This window comes from Podarcis gaigeae, assembly GCF_964106915.1.
Source record: "Podarcis gaigeae genome assembly, chromosome: 1".
Lineage (NCBI taxonomy): Eukaryota > Metazoa > Chordata > Lepidosauria > Squamata > Lacertidae > Podarcis > Podarcis gaigeae.
The window spans coordinates 14,276,130-14,300,431 of record NC_139678.1 but is presented as its reverse complement, the minus strand read 5'-3'; the positions used below and the strand labels follow the sequence as shown (position 1 = coordinate 14,300,431).

Sequence of the window (24,302 nt, the reverse complement as noted above, 5' to 3'; positions counted from 1 at the left end):
GTTTACCTCCTTTAATATTCGCCTCACTTCTCCCTCTTCCATCCTGGCAGCATTTCCTGTAGGTAGTGATGCCAATAGCTCTGGCATCCCTGTTGGAGTCACTGTTGGTGTCAGCTCAAATCGGGCAAAGAAGGTATTCAACTCTCCCACCAAGTTTTGGACCAGCATACCTTAAAAACCACTTGCCACTCTGTACACTAGTAGTAGGGAACCCTTCAGACTCCCAACTCCCATCAGCTCCAGCCAGCATAGCCAATAGTGAGAGATGAGAGTTCTAGTCCACAGCAGCAGGAGGGCCACAGCTTCTCCACTCATGTCCTAAGATGTTCAGAGGCCTTTCTCCAGGTTCCCCTACCATCTGAGGTATTGCAAAAGTAATAGTTGTGGAATGCTCTCCCCTGGTGAGATTTACCTGGCACCTACGCTGATGACATTTCAGCACCAAGCAAATGTCTTTTATTTTCTCAGACCCTTTAATTTGTTTTCTTTTGGCTGGCAGTTTCTTATGCCGTTTTTAGAGATTCTGCTTTTTTTTAGCTTTTTTGTTGGCTGTCAGCCTTCTTATATTCTGAAATTCTGTAAGCTACCCTGGGAATCTGACTGAAGGCTGTGGTTTAATGCTGTGGTTTAAACCCATATAATTGATGCCAGGCATATTATTATGTGTTATGTCAACATACTAATGCCCTACTCTGCTATTGTGTTGTACTGCAGAGTTGAAATGCAGAATATAATAAGTAGAAATAAATAAAAATCACACATAATAAGAGATTTTGATCATGTTTGGAAGTGGTACGTGATTAAGGTAATACAAGTTGCACTAATAATAGACAGCACATTTACTGAGCAACACATTTATTCAGTCCATGGCAGATTACTACTGTGCTAATGCTGTACACAATTAATTTTCCATGGTGGCGGCTTGCTTCATCTACAGTCAGGATGGCGGTTCAAATTCATATTGAAGAACATTTAATGGTGGCCAGAAGAGGATTCTGAAACAACACACACAGACAAACTCAATTGATTGAGCAATTTTCAGGAAGCCATTTGCATTCAACTTCTACGCTGTCATGTTTGGCCACTTTATAAGGACTGAAAAATATTGCAGATCAACTAGTGGAACACATTCTACCGTCCTCATCAACTTGGTGTGAGCACATATGAAACCTGGCAACACCTTTAGAAAACATGTTAGTGAGTTTTCTCCAACAACTTTCCCCCTTTGCTAGTTATCTTTATGAGAAACCAGTGCTTTTAATGACTATATTGGTAAAAGGATACTTAAGTTCATCTATTTTTTAAAATCAAAACATGCAGTATGCTAAAATCTAAGTAGACAGCAGCACTACTGCGTACAAGGAGCCTTACTTTCTAGCAAGTGTCTGTAAGATTAGTCTGAGAGCCCCTTTGCTGTGCTGATGCAATCTCCACCCTAGTGACAACAAGCAAACACTAACTAAAGTAGTTGCAACACTTCTAAGAGAAGAAATGGGATGCTGCAGTTCAGTAGCTTTCTAGCAAGGAGACCCTGCTGATGCCCTCAGCAGTTGGGCAGCTGTTGCACAAACTATGCCCTCTGCAGCACTCAAGAGCACAGATATACCTGAAGTATGTAAGGGCCATCAGTTTTGTTGATCTGGCGCAGACAGTGACTATTTATTTATTTTAATACCAATTAGGTTCTAGCTGGCTGGATGATGAAATATAACAGCATGTAGGTTTGGTTTTAAAATATTATGGGCAAATGCCTGCAATATACAGTAGTTGGTTATAAATGATTTTTATTCAGAACATTTCAGAAGTGGCAGCAGCATTTTCAGAGTTTTGTACACACCCTCAGCATCAATGATTGGGAACTATTTTACATTTTTTTTAGCTATTTCAAGCTCTGTCTTGACTAATTAAATATTTTGCAAAAGAAAAGCTGTCAGTACTTACTATTTTCCAGTGACTTTTTTTTACCTAAGAAAATGAAGAAATTAATTAGAAAACTACTAATTAACAGTTCTCGTCAAATTTAGGCACAATGAAAAAGCCAGATTTAAGCCATGTTTTAAACATGACTACTACATCTACATCAGAGGTCAAAATTCAAGACTACCCAGTTTACCAGTTTCTAATCATTCTTAAGTGAGGCAATTCCACACCTGAGGTTTTTATTAAGGCTGAAGTCCTATGCAGTGGCCTGGGAATAAATCTCCATGAGTTTGGGATAGTCTTCACAGTAAACATGGGTAGGATTGAGATGCACAACATTTACACTACTTATTGCAAAGAGATAGTAAGAAAATACTGCTATACAATAAGGGACTAGTCAAACTATTTTGTACTGGCACATGTACCTGAATAAATCATGAAAGTAATCCAAGACAGAAGTGTGAGACTCTGTTAATCTTTTACAAGAAGAATCCAAGATTTATCCTGGGCCTACTATAGTGTTCCACAGACCAAATGGAATGTGCACCTTTCATTGAAGCTGTTTTGATTAAATCAAGCTTTTAAAAAAAAAAGAACTCAAAATAATAATAATAATAATAATAATAATAATAATAATAAATTCACATAGAATTTCTTATTTGAAGTTAGGCCCTAGTTAAGGATGGCACCTCTCAGAATATTGAGAATTTTGCTATTAATATTATAGTTTATACAAGTTGTAGCTTGCTATTTTGCATTCAAATGAACGAAAGCTACTTCTGTATATTTTTTTTTACATATAACCATAAACATAATCCATTTTTTGTTTTGATTCAGTAGCTCACTATCATTATAGTTCTGTTGGGCTAATATCCTCCCCAAGCCAATTTTAGCTGACACCTATAATTGCAACCTTAGAAGAGAAACGCACAAAACTTACCTCCATAGGAGATTTTGTAAAAGACGAGGCTGGTTAAGAAGGCACCAATCCATAGTTCTTGGTGAACTTGAGTATGGTAAATCTTTTGCATGTCCCACCATCTTGTCAAAGCACTCTTAAACATCTGTAAGTTGGAACAGAATGGCAGTCTTAGTATTTTGAAGTTAGCAAATGTCTAACATTAAGGATATAGTTGTTGTCTTTGAAAAAAAGGAGTGGGGAACCTGTGGCCGTCCATATGTTGCTACCAACTCCTACCATTCCTCACCATTGGTTATGCTGGCTGGGACTAATGGGAGTTAGGTTCCAACAATACCTGGAGGGCCACAGGTTCCCCATCCCTGAGTTACAGGCATAGGTCTCATTACAGGTACAGTGGTACCTCGGGTTACAAATGCTTCAGGTTATAAACTCCGCTAACCCGGAAGTATTGTATATGTAAGTATTGGAGCTCCAATACTTTGGCCACCTCATGAGAAGAGAAGACTCCCTGGAAAAGACCCTGAAGTTGGGAAAGACCGAGGGCACAAGAAGAAGGGGACGACGGAGGACGAGATGGTTGGACAGTGTTCTCGATGCTACGAACATGAGTTTGACCAAGCTGCGGGAGGCAGTGGAAGACAGGAGTGCCTGGCGTGCTCTGGTCCATGGGGTCACGAAGAGTCGGACACGACTAAACAACAACAACCTGGAAGTAGTTGCTCCAAGTTGCGAACTTTGCCCCAGGATGAGAATGGAAATTGCGTGCTGGTGGCGCAGGGACAGCGGGAGTCCCCATTAGCGAAAGTGCACCTTGGGTTAAGAAAAGCTTCTGGTTAAGAACTGACCTCCGGAACAAATAAAGTTTGTAACCCGAAGTACCACTATATTTAAAATCAACAGAATGCTTAGCAACATGCCCAACTCCAATCAATGTTTAATTGCATATTTTTTTGGTAATGTGTTACCTTCAATATGGTCTTTTTAACTCCAAGGTGTATGGCAAAATTCCCCAACCTGGTGCCCTCTAGATGTTTTGGAGTACAACCTCCCAACTAACGGGCAGCCCCAACCACGACAGGGCAGGCTAAAAAACTTTTGCTTAAGAGTTCAGTCACTATAACATTTAGAGGTGTGAGATAGCTTTAATCAAAATGTGGAATGATTCTCAAGACCAGATTATGCCAGTGAACATGGTCATATGATTTTGACCACAGATAATGCAGGAATTCTACCAATGGCTGTCAAATGCCTCTTCAATGCTGTTTGCTCATCTGTCATATTCTGAGGTGTCATCTTTTTAGACAGGAAAAGTCAACATGAAGAAAATGGTCTAATATGCAGATATCATGCACACCTGAAATGTCAAAATAAATTTGCCGTGTTGTTAATTGGCCTAGTGGGAATATCTCTCACTGATTCTGAAAGCTCTTTGCCAGTCCATTTCTAGGCATAATTGCTTTTGTTTACCTTTAAAGCCCTCATACAACTTGAGCCCTAGATAACTGAAGGAGTGCTGGACGGACTGCACACTAAGATCATTGTTGGACGCCCTTCTCTGAGGTCAGAGCACCAAGAGATGAGACAGGTGGCAACTGTTGATGGATGCAATCCTATATGCACTATCATGAGAGTAAGCCCCCCTGACTTGACTTTCTAACTTCTGGGCAGCTGGAACAACTTCTACCATCTCTTCCTGCTCTGCAAATTGCTGCTGCTGTCTCTGCAGGAAAAGTGAAATGCTGGGCCATCTCTGGAGGAGGACCCACCCCACCACTTGATTTATAGTAGCTGAGCCGACCTTCACATAGGACTTCTAAGTTGAGTGGGGAGGAGGAGGTTTTCAGATACTTTGGGCGTAAGCCACATTAGGGCTAGGGAGCTTTTCTCAATATCGGGGCCTCATATGTTGGGACGCCCATCATTCCAAGCCATCATGACCAGGGATCACAGGAGCTGTAGTTCAAGAACATCTGGGGACCCAATGTTGAGAATACAGTCATACCTCGGGTTAGACACTTCAGGTTGCGTTTTTTTCAGGTTATGGACACTCCGAAACCTGGAAGTACTGGAACAGGTTACTTCCAGGTTTCAGAGGTCGCGCATATGCAGAAGCGCTAAATTGTGCATGCACAGAAGCACCAAATTGCAACTTGCATGTGCACAGATGCGCTGCTGCGGGTTGCGAATGTGCATCCCGCACGGATCATGCAACCCGAGCGTTCACTGTATATATAAAACACACTCACTCACTGTAAAAGAAGCAAGCCTTATGTTGCCCACCTCCCGTAGGAAGAATGCCTCACAGTGGATCAGACTCCCTCAGGAGGTGGTGGCCTCTCCTTCCTTGGAGGTTTTTAAGCAGAGCTTGGGTGGTCATCTGTCATGGCTGTTTGAGATTCCTGCTTTGCAAGGGGGTTGGGCTAGTTGACCCTTGGGGTCCCTCCCAACTCTACAATGACAAGAGCTGTTCAGCAGTGGAAGGTGGGGGTGGTCTCTCGCTCACTGGAGGTTTTTTACACAGTGGATTGAATGGCCATCTGTCAGAGATCCTTCAGCTGCGATTCCTGCACCGCAGCGGGGGTTGGACTAGATGATCCTCGGGGATCCCTCCCATCTCCACGATTCCGGGATTGATTCTCAGACCGGCCTCACCCGCCAAGCCAGTTTCTGCTGCCCCCTTGGGCTTGGCTCCTGAGTTTAAGCCTCGGTCTCCCTCTCTACTCCCTCACGGTCCCGTAGCCAAGGCAACCCCGTTCGCCCTTCCGCAAGGCCGCCGGGCGGCCAGCAAGGCGCGGGGACGAAGGCCCTGGACGCCGCCTCCGCCGCCGGGAGAACACGGCAAAGCCTTCCGAAGGCTCGGAGCAAAAAGCCGGGCCTACCTCGAAGCCTGTGACGCGACAAAGGAGAACGGCGAAGGCGAAGGTCACAAAGCTGCCGCCACCAGGACCGCCGCCGCCGATCGTCGCAAGGCCTGCCGGGAGAAGAACATGTGCCTGCCTAGAGCGCCTCTTCGCCCGCTTCCTTCCGCTCGCAGCGCCCCCTATCCTGGAGGAGCTCGCACGACAGCCGCCGCTTTCGCCTGCCCTACCCGGTAGAGAACTGCACATTGTAATAATAGGGATGATTCGCGTGGCCCAAGCTTTTATTTTATTTTATTTTATATGTCGCTTGACCGTGTGTGTCTGGGGGGAAACCTCGAAGCGGTTGCGCAAGGCAAATTTACAGCCATAAATTACAAACACGATTGCGGAAAGTTTTGCTTCGAAGCTGCCGCTCCCACCGATTTCAATCTACTGCATCCAGATATTAAAAGCTGCGTTTTTACGCGAGCCGGATTTGCGAGCAGAGCCCATTGCACTGAGCAAGACTAGGAGCAGCATTAAAAAAAAAAATCGCCTGGACAAGAGTTCCTAGGATAGGAATTAATTCCTGCGCCGCTCGAGCTTTCCCCGGTCGCTCAGGATTCAGCTCGAACGGTCTCAGATTGTGTTCGCTTTCAAATTAGAGCCAGATTCATGTGCATGGTTACTGGGAAATAAGGCCAGTGGGGCTTGCTCCTAAGTAAGACTGCAATCTTACTCGGGGTGAGGATGAAGCCTATTAAATTAAAACCTCTTTAAAACAACAACAGCAACGCCTCATCTGTTTGAACCATTAAGGCTCGCATCTTTGGAGACATCACTGTGCAATAAGTCCCACTGAATTCAGCAAAACTTCCCTCGGCATAGGGTTGCATGGACTGAAGCAGTTCGACATGCGATCCACATGCTTCTTAATTTAAGCGTCTTAAACCTGCTTGCCCAGGCTGTCATTTTTTTTTATTTTTCACCGCAAGCGCTTGTCTCCTCCCAAAAGCAAAAACGGCATAGGTTACCGGTGCGGCAGGTTTTCCAAGGAGCTCAAGATGGCGCACGTAGTTTTAATTTTAAGCCCTCACACCAACCTTGCGAGGTAGGTTAGGCTGAGAGGCAGTGGCTGGCCCCACGTGATCCAGTGAGCTCGACACGTGTACTGTAAACAGGCACAGCTGCTGAAATTCTACTTCTCTTACAGCCGCTCAGTAATTATTTTGCTGAAGTTATTTGAGGATGATCGCAAAACCAAGTTGTTAAGAATGGGTTTGAATTACATACTAGACGGCTGCATTAGTAGGAGCCATTGGGCACAGTGGGACCTACTTCTGAGCAAACATACACCTATAATTCTTTATTTTTACATGTATATTCTCAAGCAGGTGTATGAGATTTCCCTCCTGCCGTTTTATATTCGCGACAGCCTTGCGAGGTAGGCTAGGCTGAGAAAGAAGTGGCTGGCCCAAGATCACCCAACGAACATCACTGCTGATTTTTTTTTGGGGGGGCGGCGGGTTTCCTTGAACCTGGGTGGGTCTTCCCCATTTGTAGTCCGATGCTGTAACCGCTGTACCACACTGCACAGGATGGCGCTGTTTGTGGGCTAAACTGGACTACCGCCTGCCTGCCGTAGAACAATGGCTAACCTCATTGTAACTAAAAAAGTGCGCACGAAGTGCATGTTTTCCCTCCAGCAGAGTGGCTTATTATGGTATGCACTTTTGTGTTTTTACAGTATATTGTAAACCGTCCTGTGATATTTGGAAGAAGGGCAGTATAGAAATTTAATAATACTATATCCATCCATACTGGCGCAGCAGCAAAAAAATAAACAATACAAATGTACAAATATTTGGGTAGAAACTCCTCGGTGCAGCCCAAGCAATCCGACAGGATGCAAATCGTCTCCTCTCGGATGATCAGATTGTCATTTAATTAGCTGGAAGAATGAAACAGATCCTTGGAGATCAGCTGTGTGTGTAAGAGTGCAAAGTGGTCGCCGCTGCCATTGCTGTGCGCGGCAACCTCCACCCCCAAAAAGACTAGTCGCCCCCTTTACCCTGCAGGAAAGTAGATTACATTTTTATTTTATTTAGAATTTATTTAGAATTGCGAAAGAAAAGAGTAAAAGCGAGCCGACCACGTTTACTCGTGGGTGGAAGACAAACCGACGAGATAACTGCATTTTGCGCGATCGACCACAAAAGTATAGATAAACCGTATATTGTGGGTTTTATCTGTCAGCCTTTCTCATCGACCTTGCGCCCCCCTCGAAGTTGTTGGACTACAATTCCCATCATCCCTGACCACTGCTCCTTGTAGCTAGGCATTGATGGGAGTTGTAGTCCAACAAACACCCCTAGCTCTTTGCAGCACAGTTTCCAATTTTGGGGGAGAAAGAGCAGCCGGTAGCAAGTGCGAGTAAACAATGCATATCTTTCTCTAATATACGCACATCCCATTTCACACTTGCAAGGCTTACATTCGATTAAAGGTGCGGAAAGCAGATAGTACCGCAAGGTTGCTTGCAGGCCTAAACGCGCCTGAGTTTAAGCTGGAGCTCGGTTTCAAACGGGCTTGTGCGGTCCTTACACACGTGCGCCGCGCGCGCCTAAACTGGGCGCAAGCCCCGTTTGAACGCGGCGGCAGTTACTTCTGAGTAGATGCGTAGGAGAGCTCTGTACCGGAAGCCACGCCCATTCAAGAGGAGTCGCAGAATTCTGCCTGCGGAATGCTTAGCACGTGGCTGTGGGCGGCGCCTAGCGATTAACCTGGGTTCTTAGGGGGCGTTGCGTGGGCGCTGGCCCTGCTGGGGTGTCTTGGCTTGGCGAGGGGGCAGAGATGTTGCGAAAGCTCACTTTGGACCAGATCAGCGACTGGTTCACCATCGGCAAGGCCGTCAGCGGAGTAGAGTTCTTGGGGGGGCAGCCCCAGGCTGGTGGACCGGCTCACAGCCCGGGGGGGTCTGCGAAAGAGCAGGCCCCTTCTGCCAATGCGTATGTATTTCTGCGGGACAGCTTGTTGCTCACCGTTATTTATTTATATTTTGTTTTGGATGCTTTACTGAAAAATGAAAAAAAGCACAAAACGACACGTGCACAGAGTAAGATAAGACACAAGAAACAGTACCCACGTAGAAAACAGAAAGGAACAAAAAAAATAATAGTATTGTGTACATTACAAAAAAAGAGGGGGAAGCTTGTTATTGTAGTTAACCAGACCGTAATCTAATTTACTGTTATTTATTTAAAAAAGCTCAACCACTTTCTTCAAAGAATCCCAGTGATATATATGGGGAGGGGGGTTTACTGGTTTGTTTTGTTCTTGTCTTTATTACGTACTTTTTTTGTGGTTCTATTCTGTGTTTTTATGCTGTGAACTGCCCTGTGGTTTTTTTGATGAAGGGCGGCATACAAATTTAATAAACAGGATTTGTAGATTGCTGTTCCGTTGAATGGTGGAAATAGTAATCTTGGGAAGAAATAGAGCTGCATAATGCACTCACCCCAAACCTAAATAGTAGAGTACATTAATCCCTGAGAAGAGTTGGGGCCTTGCAGGCTAACCTGCACAATCTAGATTTATTGCTTACCGCATCACAGGGCAGTTTACAATATAAAAACACAAAAATGTGTAACCTAGTGAAAACAATACCCACCCCAAGGTTAAAATGCCATAGATTACAGTGGTACCTCGGGTTACATACGCTTCAGGTTACATACGCTTCAGGTTACAGACTCCGCTAACCCAGAAATATTACCTCAGGTTAAGAACTTTGCTTCAGGATGAGAATAGAAATCGTGCACCGGCGGTGCGGCAGCAGCAGGAGGCCCCATTAGCTAAAGTGGTGCTTCAGGTTAAGAACAGTTTCAGGTTAAGAACAGACCTCTGGAACAAATTAAGTACTTAACCTGAGGTACCACTGTATTTAATTTGTCCAAAGGACAAATTATTTTTCCAATAAAACATTCCATGCAGCTGATGAAGTGGTCTCTTCGGGACTGCTTTGTAATGAAAAATAGGCTGTACACCACAATCCTGTATGTGCTTACTCAATAAGTAAGTGCCGTGGAGTTCACAGGGGCCTTACTCCCAGGTAGGGGTGTGTGGGATTGCTGCTTTTGTTGTTAAGATTATTTGTTCCTCATTGCAGGCAGGTGTTTGTAGCTCCAGGAGACTGGAGGAAAGCAAGTGAAGCCCACTGTCCAAGATAAATAGCCTCTTAGGAATACTCAGTCTGAAAAGACATTTGAGGCCCCAGAGTGTATGTTATGTGTTTCATTAGAAACAGAAGGGGGAAAGGGGGAGTATTTTAGGGGTATGATCCCACCTCAGTCACCTGGAAAAGCAGGTGGTTGAGGCTGACTACCTGGCATGGGCATAGCCAGGATTTTTGTTGTGGGGTGCAGGCCTTTTGTTTGGGGGGGGGCAGAACCTCAGTTATATATTTTTGATTTTTATTCATGGGGCAGCTGCCCCTTCCTGCCCCACTCCCACTATGCCCATGCTACCTGGTAATATGTTAACTACTGTTTGTGAACTTATTGAAGGCATCTCTTTGGCCCCTGTGAGAGAGGATGCTGGACTAGATGAGCTTTTGATATCTCTTAGGTATTGATTTGATGGATTGTTTGATTTCCAAGCTAATCATGTTACCACCAGGTGATCAACACTTCACTTGCCCACTTTGGCCGTGCAGGCAGTTTTTGGAATGAAAGCAAAAGCTAATGTACAGTAATCTATAAACAGCAGCAACAACACAGGAATCGATAAAATTAAAATCTAAGCTGTATAAATTAGAATTACAATTCAAAATTTCAAAGCCAGGAATCTAAGCGGCATATAATTAAAAATATCAGCGGGTAAGGTATGTCTTGGTCAAGTAAAACCTGACAGGTGTGCGCTCTCTCTCAAAAGTCACAAGACTGATTTATAAAGCCACTTTTTCTTTATGTAGTGATGGTTGACTCCTCTGCGGGAGGGATGAGTTCTTTGGGACAGGACTGGACAGGCACGGCTTTGCAGTAATCAGAATGGCTGTCTATCTGTGCAAATTCTAGAACCGTGTTATTCAAACGATGGGCCTTGGGCCACTTAAAGGCAGGCCTCAGCGCCACAGTTTCTTCTCTCTTGCCTGCCCAGCCCCTTAATTATGTCAGCTTTTTTGGTTAGGCTGGTGCCTGCACCAACAACTCCTTGCCTTCAGAGTCAAGATGGCTGGGAGATGTTCAGGGTCAAAAGGAAGGAATGTCTCTCCTAAGTGGGGAAAAAGCTAGAGGAGGAAGTGGAGGAAATTAGACTGTGAGAGAAAAGGTTTCATATTTATTAATAATAACAATAGACTGGAAACCAAAAGGGAAGGGGATATAGCAGAAATGTAATAGGATCATGGATGAGGGATGATGGAATAAATGGGAGTTTTGAAGGCAGGGAATAAGGTACAAGTTGAGTGTGAAAGGAGAAAGGGAGAAGAAATTACAAGAGGGGGGTAAAAAAATACTTAGACATGTGGGAGTGGGAAGGGAAAATGATATATATGTTTTTGGGTTTCCCCACAGGCAAGCATCTTCTGGCTGGCCACTCTGAGAAAAGGATCATAGAATTGTAGTGTTGGAAGGGGCATGTGGGTCATCTAGACCAACCCCCTGAAATGCAGGAATTTTTTTTTTGCCCAAGGTGGGGTTTGTTGGGTCTTTGGCCTGATCCAGCAGGGCTCTGCTTACATTCTTCTCTTCCAAGGATTAACAGTACGATAGATAGCAGCTGAGAGATTCTCCCCCCGCCTCCATTCAGTCAACAGGTCAGTGTCGGTTGGGTGTAGTGGTTATTAGAGTATTGGACTAGGTCCTGATATCTCTGACCACTGGCAGTGATGACAAGGCGCTGATGCGATTTGTAGTCCAATACCATCCACAGGGCCATCGATTCCCTGGCCCTCCCAACACCATACATGCAGACTGCACATGGACCGCTGTGTGTGGAGGTCTGCATATCCTGCTGTGGAACCCTTGGTTGTTGCAAGGGTTTTTTTGGGGGGGCGGTGTCTGGATGATGAATTTTGGGGAATAAGGCTTCCTTTCTTTGGGAGGGCTTTATTTAAATAAAAAGGATTGGCGCGTAAAAGGCAGAAAATCAAGATAGGGCTGCAAAGGGGAATTGACGGAACTCAGAGATTAGCTTCCTTGCACGAACAGTTTTTTCCCTCATGCTAGGAGTGCGTTGGATTCAAGATGCAGCCTTGAAAACCTACACAATTTATTATATTCTAAGCACCAGGGGCAAAAGAAATGTGTGTATGCAATAGGAAACTATAGTCCTGTTTTTACTTAAAAGCAAGTCCTAGTGAATTCAGTGGGACTTCTTTTCAGGTGAAGTGGGGTTAGGATTGCAGCGTTTGCCTCTCGACTCTGCCTTTGCTATCTGGTGGCATAACCCTAAAACTGCAAGCGTGTCAGTTGCTGTTCCGTAATGGTGGGAGTTAAATTTAGCTTGGATATGTTTGCGGAAAAGTCAATTCTGGCAACTATTTTCATTGATTTTCTGCTCTACTTATGTCAGTTGTGGCCACAGTTCCCACATGTCAGTTTCAAGCTATTGGGGGGGGGGAACCACCCTTCTGCATGACCCCCCCACAAATGCTTGAGGGGAAAAGCATATATTGAAGTGTTTAAAAACCACAGACTAACAACATGTATATAAAAGCAAGCAAGATTGGAGTGTTTATATGAATGTATCCCAAGTTGGTTTGTTTTTAGATCTAACCAGGAATTTTACTGTATAGGGAACCTTTTTGTTTCTTCACAAAAATTCTGTTGGCTGCCATGTACTGTGGTAATCAGACTTATCAAATCTGCAATCCACTTTTTAACCCCACACTGCCGCATAGGACTTGTGGTTTATTTCCACTTCATGCCCCTCCCCCTCTTTAGGTATTTTTCTACTTTAGGATGATTAGAAGCAGAGAAGATCAGAGCTCTTAAATTTGTTACACGGTGGAAGTGCTGCATTGTTCTTACACAACTATTAACAGTAGTAAATGAGTGCTGTCTTTGATTTTTTCTTTCCCTGCTTCTCTCATTGAAAAAGCAAATAGTGGTGTCCATTGTTTTGTGATTTGCCTTAGACCAGAGTGCTTCCTATCTGCTGAAGACCAACGTTATAAATAAGAGTGCAGGAAAGGCTGTTTAATTTTTCCCTTTTTTACTGTTGAGTTTTCATTTCAGAAAGTAAATGACTGACTTTGGAAAAGATTGCATGCCTGCTGACCACAGAACAATCTCCCCTTCCCCCTTTGCTATTGCTTTTCATAATAATAATAATAATAATAATAATAATAATAATAATTTATTTATATCCCGCCTATCTGGCTGGGTTTCCCCAGCCACTCTGGGTGACTTCCAACAAAATATTAAAATACAGTAGTCCATCAAACATTAAAAGCTTCCCTAAACAGGGCTTCCTTCAGATGTCTTCTAAAAGTCTGGTAGTTGTTGTTTAACATAATTTATTATTTATACAGTGATTTCATTCTTAAAATATTTTCTACTGTACATGCTTATAGGAACATTATGAACAGCATACTTCAGACATCTCATTAAAAAAGTCTATTCTACAGTATGGATTGGGTTAGGAAGGTTCTTTTACACAACATGGTTAGCTAGCAAAACAGTAGAAAGAGGCTGGCATTCTAATTATCCTAAGGACTGTAAATTATATGCAAGTTGTAACGGGTTTACCATTCTGAATTTGCAGCAATGGGGCTGGAGTGGTGTAAAATTTTGTGATTTCTTCAGAATTGTTGAATCTTGCTGAAAGCTGGTAACCGAGGGACATCAGAGGCAACCTTGGGAAGAGAGGGAAGCTTAACTTGATGGGTAGTAATAGGGAAGATTCCAAATTCTGTGGGAGAAAGTTGGAAACATGCCCTGAGTGTTCTTGTCAACGTAACTAGATACAGTCGGGATCTCCTCTTTGTCTGTTTTGCCTGAGTTGTCGCCAGGTGCTGCAAAGTGCATGGAGCAATTTGTATTCCAAACGTCGGCCAGCTGCTCCTGTTGAGCCTCTCTCTCCAGATTGGTTAGGAACTCTTTTAAAACTTGCTTGAATATGTACACAATTTCCCAAGGTAAAACGTCGTTTTCTGCCAGAACCTCACGGAATCTAGAAAGAAGAGGGGGGGGGGGGACCCAAACAACCTGAAATCTAAGGTTGCTTCCAGACATCTTTTTTTTTAAAAAAAAAATATTAAATTGAGCATTCATTGTTATTCCTTTGCTGTGTATTGCTGTGGAAGGGAATTTCCAGTAGATTTTCCCTATCACTTAATGCAAAAGTCTGATGTTTCGGGGAAGTGGTTTTGTTGCCTGATACCTATACAGGAGCAACCTGAATTTGCTGGTATGTGCCTATCGCTTCTATCTCTTTTGTTTTTGGTGGCAGCGGAGAAAGGTGTTCTGCCCTTTTTGTGGTTGCTTTCTAAAGACACCATCAAGAAACAGAGGAGAATGGCGCTTGTAATACATATTGATGTCACACAACAGTGGAAGCTATTCTGCTCCCCCTTCCCATATTAAGCTGTCTGAGCAAGTTGATTCAAACTGACGTTGCCCTCCAGTCTTTTACTGGGCTCAAAAAGAGAGCATAGGATTGTTCTGATTTTCTTTTTTGAATTCCTATACACTGCCTGTGGGTGAAAAGTTGTATGTATAGAATTAGGAATGTTTTAATGGAGAGCTTTAAATAGGCTGCTTTTGTGAGTCGCACATGTTAGCTTTACCAACATGTGTATGAATTTGGATCGCGACTCACTAGTTTCACAACCACAATGATAGCAAGCAAATTTTAAGCTATACACACTAGGGAAAAGGGTAGTTCATCCATATGCCGATACATATCATGTCTAGCAGAAATAGTGCATGCACCTGATTTTTAAATAATAAAGACCTTTTAATAGGCATTGAATTTGCATAGCAAAGCTAAAGCTTTGTTTCTAGAAGGCTTTAGCATAGACGTTTTGTTCATCACATTCAGGGAACAGATAAACATTGAAAGTTACATCAACCAGCATTTAACTTGTGCAGTTAAATTTGCCAAAATCGCTCCTATGCACACTTGGCTTGAGGTGACCCATTGAACTTGGAGAGACTTCGGAATAAGCTAAGGCTAGAGTCCAGAGCATACTTGCAATGAACCATGTAACCACACTGAGGACTATCTACCTGGGGTTTACTTTCCAGAAGCATTATTAAGATGAAACTGCAAGGAAAGGTCTTTGCAATACTTGATTTTTTGCAGACGTCTATGTGACGCTAGGTCAATAAAACGGTGTTACCTGCTGAGAATGATTCCAGTTTGGCACGGTTGAATTTGGGAGCAAAGGACTTCAAGCTGTCTTTGTTCAGTCGCTGGGATAGTTATCTGAGGAGTTTGCTGGCTCTTCAGCCAGTTGTAATCCACACTAGTTTTCTGAACTTTTTGTTCATTTTCTATCTCCTGTAACAGGCGCTCGCGTTCCTTGAGGTGCCATTTCAGTTCCCTCAGGAGGGTTTTGGTCACAACTTCTGAGCCAGGGTACTGTCCGGTCTTATAGGAATAGTTTTTTGGCCATTTCATCCAGCCAAAGAATGGCATTTTGGCAGCTGGTTTAAAAAGATGAGAGAGACGGTTCTGCCTTCAGGTTTGTTGGGTGCAGTTACAACATTCGTAAATTACCACACAATCTGATACATGGAGGCGGCAATCCTATACACACTTTACCTGGGAGCAAGGCCCATTGAACTCAGTGGGCCTTGTACCTGAGTAGACATATATAGGATCACACTATTTGGTAACAATCTGGACATATAAGCTTGCTTCCCCTTTAAAACCAATTGGACTCAAACATGTTTGGATTGGGTCAGATTATGCTGTGTGTGTGTGTTTATGTGTAAGCTTTTTGCACTATATGAAGAGTTAACTAAGCAAAGCCCAAAAAACTTCACAAATGTGATCTTTTAAAACAGAGATAGAAAAGTTTTTCCACTGAATTTAATGGTTCCAGTTATTAAGATATGCACGTACATAACATGAATACATACACACATGTGGATGCCTACAGTTTACTAAACTGTTAGAAATCTGGAGGTCCAGATCACTACCCTTCCCATGCAAGACATTGGTCGTTTCTGATCCTTGTTTGTTTCGTTTTTAGTCAACACAATTTCTAAAGTCAATAAAACTACAGTACTCTGCTTTTAATTTTAATTTTATAAGTTTTGAGTGAAATGACTCACCTACTTACTGTACTTATTGAAAGGCGTATCTTTCCCCGATGTGGCTGTGTGTGAGTTTTGCTCGACGTGAAGGCTGTTTATTCCAGCATCGTTCCCTTTTACAGGCAGTTGCACATTCTGTAAAAAAGCAGACAAGCATTCCTCACTCTACCCACTTGAGAAAGGAGCACTGAAGATGGCACAATCATCTTTTTGCATCCTTTTCCAGCTTCTCAGGTTGCTTAATTTGCTGCTTCTTATATTAGAGAGAGCCTGTGCACTTGGATGTGGATCCTTCCGAAATTCTTCTCCCAAAGTCCATTCAGGGCTTCTGCCTTTTAGACAGTTTTGTCTTGAGCAGTAGTTGATCTGTTGTGTGGGCTTTATTTTGTTTTAAAAAATAAAGGCAAGGACGAGGATTTCAGAAGCTTGTTACAGCTGTGATATGCATCCAAAGTTATTGTCGGTAGCTGGATGAACAACGATGGTCTGAAGTCATGCCAGATGTGCTTCTAGCTAAAGTTAAGACTGTCGGTCGGATGATGCGATGCTTGGATGTGCATAGCTGTAGGTCACAGTTTGGCGCTCTATTTCTATGCCTGTAGTGCTCTAAAAATAACCACGTTGCTTTCGTTGTCGAACTAAACTTTCAGGCCATTTTGATGCTGGATCCCCCCCCCTTTTGTCCCCTCCTGTTAGACTTGTGGTAGAGGAAGAAGAGGACAGGTCAGAGCAGCTGCTCTGTTTTACCTATCCACAGTTAACACACACACATATAACAAACCAATACAGCCTTGCGATAGCTCATCTCAACTGGATATGTGCCAGTTGAGGGCTACTTGCACGGCCGCATACAGAGAGAGATTCCTAGTCTATACTTCCCCTGATTAAATTAATCTCTTAGTATTTGCGTAGTTCTTATTTATAGTCCGCAGCTGTTAACGGTTTTGTGGGTTTTTTTTTTTTTAACATGATGAAGGTATTTAAAGAAGCAGCTTGCTTTGCTAGCACCTCCAATAAGCCATGAGAAACTTGGTTTTGAAAAAATAAAAATCCTAGCTAGGATTTGGAAGTAAATGCACGTAGCCTGGCCTAGGATAAGGCAGCCTTCAGTATGTCCACCTATCTCAGCGTTGTCTTTTCTGCCTGGCAGTGGCCTTCCAGATCTCAAGCAGAGAGAGAGCTTTCTTATCCTTGGCTTACCTGTTTTGTTCAAAAGGGGATGCCCGGAAACCTGTGAGCCTTCTGCTTCCACAACACGATCTTAACTACTGAACAATGCCCCCCTCCAAGAAACCTAGATCCCTGGCTCTTTTAAGAAACAATACCCAGGTCTTACTGCAGACTTTCCTCCTCCATTATGTGAATATGACTTCTTTCCTAGTCTGCCTTTGCTGACTGGCCGATTGGGGAGGGGAGAAGTACCCCCTTTCAAGATTCATTATATGTGTTGTTCGTGCAAAAAGTCTTAAACGGCCGTTTTGCCAAACCTTTTATTTCATTTCCTACCATAAACCTGAACAGAAAGTGTAGAATACAAGTCTGTTCTGTTTTTCCCTCCCGCTGCTGTAATTTCCAGTGACAATATTCTCTTTTATAAGTGTTGGTCTCTCCCAGCCAGCCCCCTTTCCCCTCCGTTGTGTTGTGTTGAACTGCTTCGTGTGGTAGAACGGCCATGCAGATCTGGCCTGGATGTCATGCAATATAAAGGGTGACGTGTGTGGCTGTTATTAAAGCCGATGTTACTTATATGTTGGAAAAATTCAGGTGTCAGTATTAATCATCCTCAATAGGGAGGCTTTCACATTGCATTGTGTTTGGGGCAGTACAAAAAATAAAACCCACAAAAAAAACGGGGAAGAGACTGGACTTGCAATGGCACAGCTGCCTTTGCAAAATTTCCGACGGAATTAAAATGTTCCCCGCCAACTTTTCTCCAGTGGATTTGCCAGGTCCCTGCACTATTTTTTATTTTTATTTTTGTAAAAAAACCCACACACACAAAAACCTGTACTGCAACTAGAAAGTTCTTTTTTAAAAAACAACAACAACACCCACCCTGTTACACATTCCCTTGGAGAATGCGATTCTTCTGTAAAAGGACTGAGTAAATTCTGTAACCTGTATGTTTGGTGAGCAATCTGCTGGAGATATTAGGCTTGCTTAAAATGTCTATAGTGTGGGTAGAAATTGTAAATGCCTGGCATTACTCCCCCCACCCGTGGCTGGATGCAGCAAAGCAAAGCTCAGGTTGGAATTCTCTTCTCCACACCCCCCTATGTATTTTCATAGGTAGGTAGTTTATTTAAGAATGTGCTAACTAATAATGAAATAATATAGTTGTGTGAATTCAGAGGGCTGGATGCTCTCATTGCACCTCACGTTCCCAAAATTGATCCTGGCGTGACACCCAAACTGTTATACCATGCTGGCCTTTGGGTGATTTAGCACCCTTTTTTTGCGGGAGGGGTGGGTGAAATAGCTGTAATCTCTTTTTGTAATGGCCCTGTTGCCATGCGGTCACAACCAGGAGGACATTACTGAAAGTGACTCTCTGCTGTGCAACGATACTCTACCGTCTCCAAATGTGTTTCGATGCAACTTTTGCTAAGTTTGCTTGTGCTACTTGGTCCCGAAACGAGCAGACAAAAAGTTCTGAAATCTGCAGAGCAGGCAGATTTAAACCTCCTACGATTTCGGTGTCCCTCCCTTGTTTCAGATAAAGTGATGCTCTCTTGTAGCACATTATGAAGAAAACAGCTCTGCTTGATCTCAGCTGGCAAATGACTCATGGCCTGAAGTATTAACTTAAGATTTCTTTATTTTTTTTATCTGGAGCAGTAAGTAGAGCTGGCCTCCTTACTTACATAAGGCTTCCTTTCTGTCTTTGTTGCTTTTTAAAGACATATATGCTATATTAACTTTTACTAGGCTTTTAATTAGTATTCATTATAGTTGCGGAGGCACCATCACTTGGTGGTAGAATCTATGCCAAGAAAGCCATTGTGGTCTAGTGGTTAGAGCGTTGGACTAGGACCTGGGAGGCTGGGGTTCAACTCTGCACTCAGCAGTGAAGCTCACAGGGTGACCTTGGGCCAGTCACTGCCTCTCAGGCTAACCTACCTCACTGGGTTGTTGTGTGGGAATCTAATTTCTCCTTGGAGGAGAAAGTGGGATATAAAAGCAGCCATTAAATAGTAGTTGCCATTAAATAGAAGTATTCAGAAGGTCCCATATTCAGTTGGCAGCATCAATTGTTAATAATAATAAAAATATATAATAATAACTTTTTATTTATATGCCACACATCTGACTGGGTTGCTCCTGCCTCACTGGGTGGCCCCCAACAGAATAGTAAAAACACAAGAAAACATCTAACATTAAAGATCTCCCTCTGCATTCAGATGTCATCTAAAAGTTCTTTATTTCCTTGTTGAAAGGAGCAGGCTGCAGAGTCAGACCTTGTCTGCCTAAGACAAGGCCTGCAACTGTTGCTGGCTTTTGTTCCTTCTTAGGCCAGCGGGGATATTCCAAATTTTTATTTATAGGCAGTGACCGCTCTAGGTACGTCCGATATGTGTTGTGACCGTGCACAAGCGCATTGCTCTGTACCTGAAAAATCACAAAAAGGGGGGTGGGTGGGTGGAACTGGGTGTTTGCAGGCTTTTTCAATGGCGTTTCGAATATATGCAATTCCACTTAAACACGCAATGCCTTGGAGCGTAACCCCCAGGTAAATTGAGAGTTGCCTGTATTAAATTTCTATAGCACCCTTGATTTGTAGATCTCAGGGTGGCTCAAAACAGAAGCAAAGCAGATAAAAACACAAAAGGCATAATAAGAACGCAAACCCAAAAGAGACCCCCCCCCAGACTAATGAATGTTTTCTGGGAAAGTGCCACAAAATGGCCGCCGCCGTGGGTGTTGCGTAATTCTAAAGGCCTGCTGCATCTAAAAGAGCAGAAAAAGAAACGGCAACACAATATAGTATTTCCCCATCTCACATCGGTAGGCAAAAAGGCACCTACATCAGCCACCACCCAATTCATTCCCTGAGAGAAGCTCTTTGTATCTCTTTGTTCAAAAAGGGAGGGATGGTGCGTTCCCCATTCTGGCATCCCTTTGAAATGGGAGCATGTGTAGGAGAGGCCAGAGCAAACAGGCTCTCACATACGGCGTATTTAGGAGGGGATTATTTGTTGAGACCTTTATTTTTTTTTTTTAATATAATTTTTTATTAGGGGTTTTTACAGAGTAAAGTACAAAGACAATAAACAACCTTACTTTTAACAGAGTTTCATAACTTCTTTGGACTTCCTCACATCTCCCGCTACCATTTTCATCATCATAGATTTTTTTTTCCATGCAATTTATCAACTAATTTGTAAATTTTATAACCACTTATTTAAATATAATCCTCTGCAAATTAATTTCTCTTAATCCCACTTTACCTCCCATTCCGATCCGATTTTGTGGTGGCCAATTATTTATGATCAAACATCCTACTTAACTTCCACCAAATCACAATATTTTTGTAAATAAGTCTTAAATTTCCTCCAATCTTCTTCAACCCTCTCTTCTCCCAGGTCTCGAATTCTGCCAGTCATCTCAGCCAGTTGCATATAGTCCATCAGCTGCATCTGCCATTCTTCCAGAGTGGGTAGATCTTGAGTTTTCCACTTCTTGGCGATAAGTATCCTTGCTGCTGCTGTTGCGTACAAAAAGAATGTTCGATCCTTCTTTGGCACCATCTGGCCGACAATGCCCAGGAGGAAGGCCTCTGGTTTCTTAAGGAAGGTATACTTAAATACCTTTTTCAGCTCATTATATATCATTTCCCAGAAGACCTTCACCCTGGGACAAGTCCACCAGAGGTGAAAGAATGTTCCTTCATTTTCCTTACATTTCCAACATTTATTGTCTGGCACATGGCATATTTTGGCAAGTTTAACTGGGGTCATGTACCACCTATATATCATTTTCATTACATTTTCCTTCAGAGCATTACATGCCGTGAAGTTCATCCCCGTGGTCCACAACCTTTCCCAATCCTCAAACATAATATTATGCCCAATATCCTGTGCCCACTTTATCATGGCCGACTTAACCATTTCATCTTGTGTATTCCATTTCAACAGCAAGTTATACATTCTTGAGAGTACTTTAGTCTTAGGTTCTAACAATTCTGTTTCCAACTTCGATTTCTCCACCTGGAATCCTAACTTTTTATCCTTTTTAAAAATTTCTTGAATCTGAGCGTAATGTAACCAGTCTCGCACTTTGTCTTTCATTTTTTCCAAACTCTGCAATTTCCAATTATTGCCCTCTTTCTCTATTATTTCCCAATATTTCGGCCATTTGGCCTCCATATTGGGTCTTTTTCGGGCCTTAGCCTCCAGAGGTGATAGCCATCTTGGAGTTTTATTTTCCAATAGGTCTTTGTATTTTGTCCAGACATTAAACACTGCTTTCCTGACAATATGGTTCTTAAAGGCCTTATTGATCTTAACTTTGTCATACCATAAGTATGCATGCCAACCAAATGCATTGTTAAAACCTTCTAAATCTAACACATCTGTGTCCTCTAGAAGTAGCCAGTCTTTTAGCCAGCAGAAAGCTGCGGCTTCATAGTACAACCTTAGGTCTGGCAGGGCAAAGCCCCCTCTTTCTTTCGCATCAGTTAATATCTTAAACTTAATTCTGGGCTTTTTGCCCTGCCAGACAAATTTAGAAATATCTCTCTGCCACTTCCTGAAACACTCCGTCTTGTCCACAATTTGCAATGTTTGAAACAAAAACAACATCTTAGGCAATACATTCATCTTAATAGCAACAATTCGGCCTAACAAAGAAAGCTTCAATTTTGACCAACTGTCCAGGTCTCTCTTAATTTCAGACCAACATTTTTCATAATTGTCCTTAAATAGACTCAGATTTTTTGCTGTTATGTTTACCCCTAGGTACTTTACTTTGTTGAGACCTTTAGCAGGCACCACATGGGAGGCGATTGCAGGGACACGGGCCCCTGTGTCTGCTGTGTTGGCAACCCCTGGCCCTAGGTTCCTGGAGAGCTGCTGCCAGTCAGAGTAGGCAGTATTGGACTGTTTTGAAAAGAAGCATCCTGGGGTATAAGACAACTTCCAATGTTGTGAGGCACTAGGGTGGTGGCACTAGGTAGAAGTTGGACATAAAATTCTGTGGACCAGATGTGCCTTCTTAAGCAATTTTAAATAGCTTTGGAAGCTGGGGAAAGTCACACAAAACTGTGGTTTGGATACGAAGGGGATGGGGGCACAGGATAAAAAAAGGACTCTTATGGATTTTGGGCAAGGCTGGACTGAGATGTGTTGCTGTCTGTGACAGGGCACCAATTGCTTCCCCCACCGCCCCCAAGTTAAAGTGCATAATAGGCTTTGCACTGGAGGCAAAAATTGTCCTTCCTTGGCAGTAAAAAACAACACCACACACACAAAAAAAAACCCACTTTAAAAATTGGGCTGCAGTTTTATTTATTTTCAGTTTAGAGAGAGCCGTTTTCATCAAACCTGGTCCCAGCGGTTTACAAAGCAATCAATAAAGCAATCCGTCAGTCAAAATCAGGCATAGGCAAACTTTGCCCTCCAGATGTTTTGGGACTACAACTCCCACCATCCCTGACCACTGGTCCTGTTAGTCAGGAATGATGGGAGTTGTAGTCCCAAAAAGATCTAGAGGGCCGAGTTTGCCTATACCTGGTCAAAATAGTACAGTATACGAAACCCAAAAAGCACAGGCTCAGAGCTAAGTTGGCACTGTACTGCTGCAATAGCACAACGCTCGGATTGCATTGTTAATAAGGGTGTTTCCCAGTGTCCTATTTATCGGGATTTTGTGACTATTTGTGATCGTGATGGTATCAGGGTGGTCATACGTGATCCCACTTTTAGTGCTGTTTGTTCCTGGAAGAGTTTTAGGGCAGTCACACTGCTTCATTTCCAATCAGTGTGTATCCTGTATCTTCCTGCTGAAATCCCGTAACCTTTTATAGGTCTGGTGTTGCGTACAACTGCATCAGAGGGGTGAAGCCGTTAAGTTTTTATTTTACAGTCACCAGCATTTTTTACTCAAGAGAAACCATCAGCAGTTTCTTCTGTGGTCTTTCTAGGTGCGATCTAAACCACTGGTGGCCTGTGGCCTGTGAATTTTAAAACTCACTGGACTAATTATTAATGGAGGCATTAAAACTCTTCAGTACAATTCCTATGTCAGAATGACCCCTAGTAGTCATATTTAGGGCTTATGATTGACATGTCTTGGCTATGTGCTGGAGCTGCTTTGGGCATCCAGCTGAAAGCCTGGACATGACAGCTGACTGACAAGGTTAAGTTGATGGCCATCTCATTTGTGGGGGGTGGGGGTGGGTTGCAGGCTTTCTAATGTACAAATGTGAGCTTGCCCTTCAAGAGAACTCTTTAACTGCCAAGGGGTACTCTTTCTATATATTTTCCACATTCAGAAGCGGAGCAAGGGGTGTGCACCTGAGTTGTGATGGATTTCTCTGTTCCCCCTCCCTCCTCAAAACAAACCTTCACTTAAATGATGCTGTGGTCCTTTCCAAGGAAAAAATGTGAATGCTAGGCAAGACTCAACCGATAAACTAAGGTCAGAATTTTGTGAAATACAGTGGTGCCTCGCAAGACGAAATTAATCCGTTCCGTGAGGCTCTTCGTATAGCGGTTTTTTCGTCTTGCGAAGCAAGCCCATTGACGGCTTAGCGGATTAGCACTATTAGCACTATTAGCGGTTTAGCGGCTTTTAGCGGATCAGCTGTTAAGCGGCTTAGCGACTTAGGAAAAGGGGGAAAAAAGGGAAAAAACCCGCAGGAACTCGCAAGACATTTCGTCTTGCGAAGCAAGCCCATAGGGAAATTCATTTTGCGAAGCGCCTCCAAAACGGAAAACCCTTTCGTCTAGCGGGTTTTCCGTCTTGTGAGGCGTTCGTCTTGCGGGGCACCACTGTAAGATGGCTGTGAGATCAGGGAATACTGAAAGTCATTCTGGGCCTAGAAAAAGTGACTGAGCAAGTTGAATGCAAGGCCTGTAAGCTGCACACCTTTTGTACGTAGCTTGTATAGTTAGCACTGAACACCCCCCCCTTTTGGGTTAAGAATTTAGATTTTATTCTGCGGTTCTACATAGTCTTCAATATTTATAACTGTTAAGCCCGAAGCTTTGAAATTCTGAAAAGGTATGCGTCATGCTAGTTAATGCAGTGGCGCATTAAGGTTTTTGAATTAATGAGTTTTCCATTCCCCCCTTTCCTTTCCCGAATCAGCCTATTTCAGTAGCTGAATTCAAGCGTCTTCCAGTTTTGAATGCC

General features: G+C 43.1%; 2 protein-coding genes across 3 annotated transcripts in view; one reads left to right on the top strand and one right to left on the bottom strand.

Annotated features, from left to right (window-relative positions):
* Positions 1-8,181: 8,181 nt before the first annotated feature.
* TDRD9 (tudor domain containing 9) overlaps positions 8,182-24,302 on the top strand; it is a 95,750-nt gene continuing 79,629 nt past the window's right edge. The window contains exon 1 of the mRNA XM_083731208.1: positions 8,182-8,690. Within this exon, the coding sequence (XP_083587334.1) occupies positions 8,536-8,690 (155 nt within the window). The 5' untranslated portion in view covers positions 8,182-8,535. The remainder of the gene's footprint in view (positions 8,691-24,302) is intronic.
* RD3L (RD3 like) lies at positions 12,903-16,727 on the bottom strand. 2 transcript variants are annotated; one of them, XM_083738579.1, is made up of 3 exons: positions 15,974-16,727; positions 15,026-15,332; positions 12,903-13,854 (listed from the first exon to the last, which is right to left on the bottom strand). In XM_083738579.1, the coding sequence occupies exons 2-3, from the start codon at positions 15,322-15,324 to the stop codon at positions 13,557-13,559; spliced, it is 597 nt and encodes a 198-aa protein (XP_083594705.1). In that variant the 5' UTR covers positions 15,325-15,332; positions 15,974-16,727; the 3' UTR covers positions 12,903-13,556. The 2 variants fall into 2 exon arrangements, with proteins under 2 accessions (XP_083594705.1, XP_083594704.1); XM_083738578.1 differs by having other exon boundaries at positions 15,966-16,725.